We start from the raw sequence: 2,890 nt of genomic DNA, 5'->3' as shown, positions 1-2,890 counted from the left end.
ATGGAGTCACTAGTGGGTAAATTATGGTTTGCCCCAGGTTTTGGAAGGGCTGCAGGGAATCACGTAAAAGCATGTCACATATGTGCTCTACACAATCCAGGACAGGTAGTTAAGACACCTACCAAATGCACACCAAAACCCCTGTATCCATTCCAAAGGTTACAAATAGACTACATACAATTGCCTAAATCTGGAACGTACGAATATGTGTTGGTCTGTGTGGATTTGTTCTCAGGTTGGGTAGAGGCCTATCCGGTCAGCCGAGCAACCGCACAGGTAACTGCCAAGAAATTGATGTCTGAGCTTGTGTGTAGATTCGGGATACCTGAGGTGATCGAATCTGACAGAGGTACACATTTCACAGGTGAAATAATGAAGGAAATAATGTCTGTATTAGGGATTGAGCAAGCTTTCCACACACCCTATCATCCCCAAAGTTCAGGCAAAGTGGAAAGATTGAATGGCACACTCAAGTTAAAAATCCAGAAAGCCATGGCAGAGACAGGAAGGCCCTGGCCAGAGTGCCTGTCTCTAGCATTATACTCAGTGAGGACCACTCGTAATAGAAAGACAGGTCTGTCACCATTCGAGGTGCTTTTTGGAAGTGTGCCTAGACTAGGGTTGTATTTTCCTCAGACTTTACAACTCAATTATGACAGCACTGCCAGCTATGTCCAGAACTTGTGTCAAAGACTGAAAGCAACACATAAACAGGTGTTTTCTTCTATTCCAGACCCTTCTGATTTTTCAGGAACACATAGCTTGCAGCCTGGTGATTGGGTGGTCGTGAAAAGACATACCAGGAAGCCTCTTGAACCCAGATATGATGGTCCTTTCCAAGTACTGCTGACAACTGCCACTTCAGTCAAATTGGAAGGAAAATCTACCTGGATACACGCTTCCCATTGTAAAAAGGTTCCTGAACCACAGAAAGAATGAAAGGATGGGCATTATTTGTTTTATGCTTTCTTAAAGGACTCACAATCAGTGGAACTTGGAAATCTCTTCAGGGACCTAGAGAAGTTGACAATAAATTTGTCAGGCATCATCTTGTAATGGTGGAAGGTTTCGATAAGACCCTCAAAGATTGTTGGATATGCACTCACTCACCCATTTCCTCCTCTAGTTTACCATTTTTAGCTGTGCCTGTCCCCATGGAAGAACTGATCGACTGGTCTAGTTGTATGGATCATGCCCGCAATACAGAAGAATCAGTGTGGAAATTGTGGGCAAATGTTACTGTGGGGATACCAATAGTGGGGTGGACAGATTACCCATGGTGGCAAGGTAATCTTACTGGGGATAATGAGAATATCCAATATATGACATATGATGGAGAGAGATGGGTTCCACAAAACAAACCCACTGCTACTATATTAGGAGAAATTCCCCAAACCCGACTACAGATAAGTTTTGGTGATGATGGAGAAGAGAGAGGGGATTTTTGGGCACCTTGGATCGTAGAAAGAACATTACACAACACCTCCTGGGAATATGCTCATCTATTCATAGAAGGGAATAATCACACATGTAAGGAGATACCCGGGAATATAGAATGTGTAAATGAGACAAGTGAAGAAAGGCTTTATAGGAAAAAGAACCTTAACTTTGTTTGTGGAAATCGAGACTTCGGGTATTGTGGAACCCTGGGTAAACAACCTTCTTGGTGTATGCTGAAAAATGTATCTAGCTTTGTGGATCTTGTGCACAAACTTATTACCCAACACTCAGCCTTCTTTGAACTACCTCCTCAGATGTACTGGGCATGTGGCAACAATGCATACAAGTGGTTACCGGTGGGGGTGAAAGGTACATGTACAATAGTAAGACTCACTCCTGCCACCTTTATAGTTGATAAACTAAATGCAAAAGCCATACCTAAGCATACTCTGTACAAGAGAGCAGCTGATAACACCCCTAGGAAAAGTGGTAGACCCCATCTGGTCCAAATGAGTACAGGGAACAAAATAGTCAGTACAGTTCTTATTTATCCAATGATAATGCAAACCTGGGATAAACTAGTAGAAGCCACTGACTATTTGGATGATCAAATATGGGGTATCTTAGGTGTACTCAATACCACCCTAGCAGTACAGAACCAGTTGATCATAGTTACCAACCAACACACCCTGGTACTAGATTATGTTACTGCGGCCCAGGGTGGGATGTGTCAGGTGGTGGGACCTACCTGTTGCCATTATATCGATCCAGAAGGTAATATCAAAGGAAAGCAAAAATTAGAGGATATATACACATTAAGGGAAGAGTACGAAAAGGAGGTTGTGCAAAATGAAGATAGCTGGTGGTCTAACACTTTTTCCTTTTTGAATCCTGCTAATTGGTTCAAGGGAGTAGGTGGATGGATAACTGGGATATTACAAACCATTGTACAAATTGCCATGATTCTATTGTTTATTTTCTGCTTTTTCAAGTTAACTTTGATGTGTTACAATCGATGTTATGCTAAAAATAGGTATAAATGGTAGACATTATAGGACTATCAGATGGGGAATCCAGCGAGGACTGGCATCTACATTGTAGGTGAACGTACTCATCTGATATGAGAATAATGTCCAAAATGGGGGAATTGTGAAGGGTTAAATGAAATAGAACCATATGCTGTGGAAACTATGTGTGAAGGACGTTAAGCTACACATTAAGCTACACGTTAAGGTACACAAATATTGGTGCAAGCTGTTTCAACTTAAAGAAAATACAGGTGAAAGGTGAAACTCTTAGTATGACCAGATAAGAGAAGGGGCTGTACTGTTTGCTCAAAAACTATAAAAACCCACTGTATTGTACAAACAAACGAAACACTTTGAATCACTGACAGCTGCGTCTGTGTTGTGTTTCCCTTGAGCTCAAGAATAACCCTCTTGCTTGAATT

General features: G+C 41.7%; 1 protein-coding gene across 1 annotated transcript; it reads left to right on the top strand.

The window, feature by feature from the left end:
* The first annotated feature begins 579 nt into the window (after positions 1–579).
* On the top strand, positions 580–2,486 carry LOC142194077 (endogenous retrovirus group 3 member 1 Env polyprotein-like). The gene has a single exon (XM_075263102.1). It carries the CDS (start codon positions 936–938, stop codon positions 2,484–2,486), a length of 1,551 nt encoding a protein of 516 aa, XP_075119203.1. The 5' UTR covers positions 580–935.
* Positions 2,487–2,890: the final 404 nt, after the last annotated feature.

Source organism: Leptodactylus fuscus, chromosome 2 (genome assembly GCF_031893055.1).
Source record: "Leptodactylus fuscus isolate aLepFus1 chromosome 2, aLepFus1.hap2, whole genome shotgun sequence".
NCBI classification, from domain to species: domain Eukaryota; kingdom Metazoa; phylum Chordata; class Amphibia; order Anura; family Leptodactylidae; genus Leptodactylus; species Leptodactylus fuscus.
Note: the sequence above shows the minus strand (reverse complement) of the source record. Positions and strands in the feature narration are given on the sequence as shown.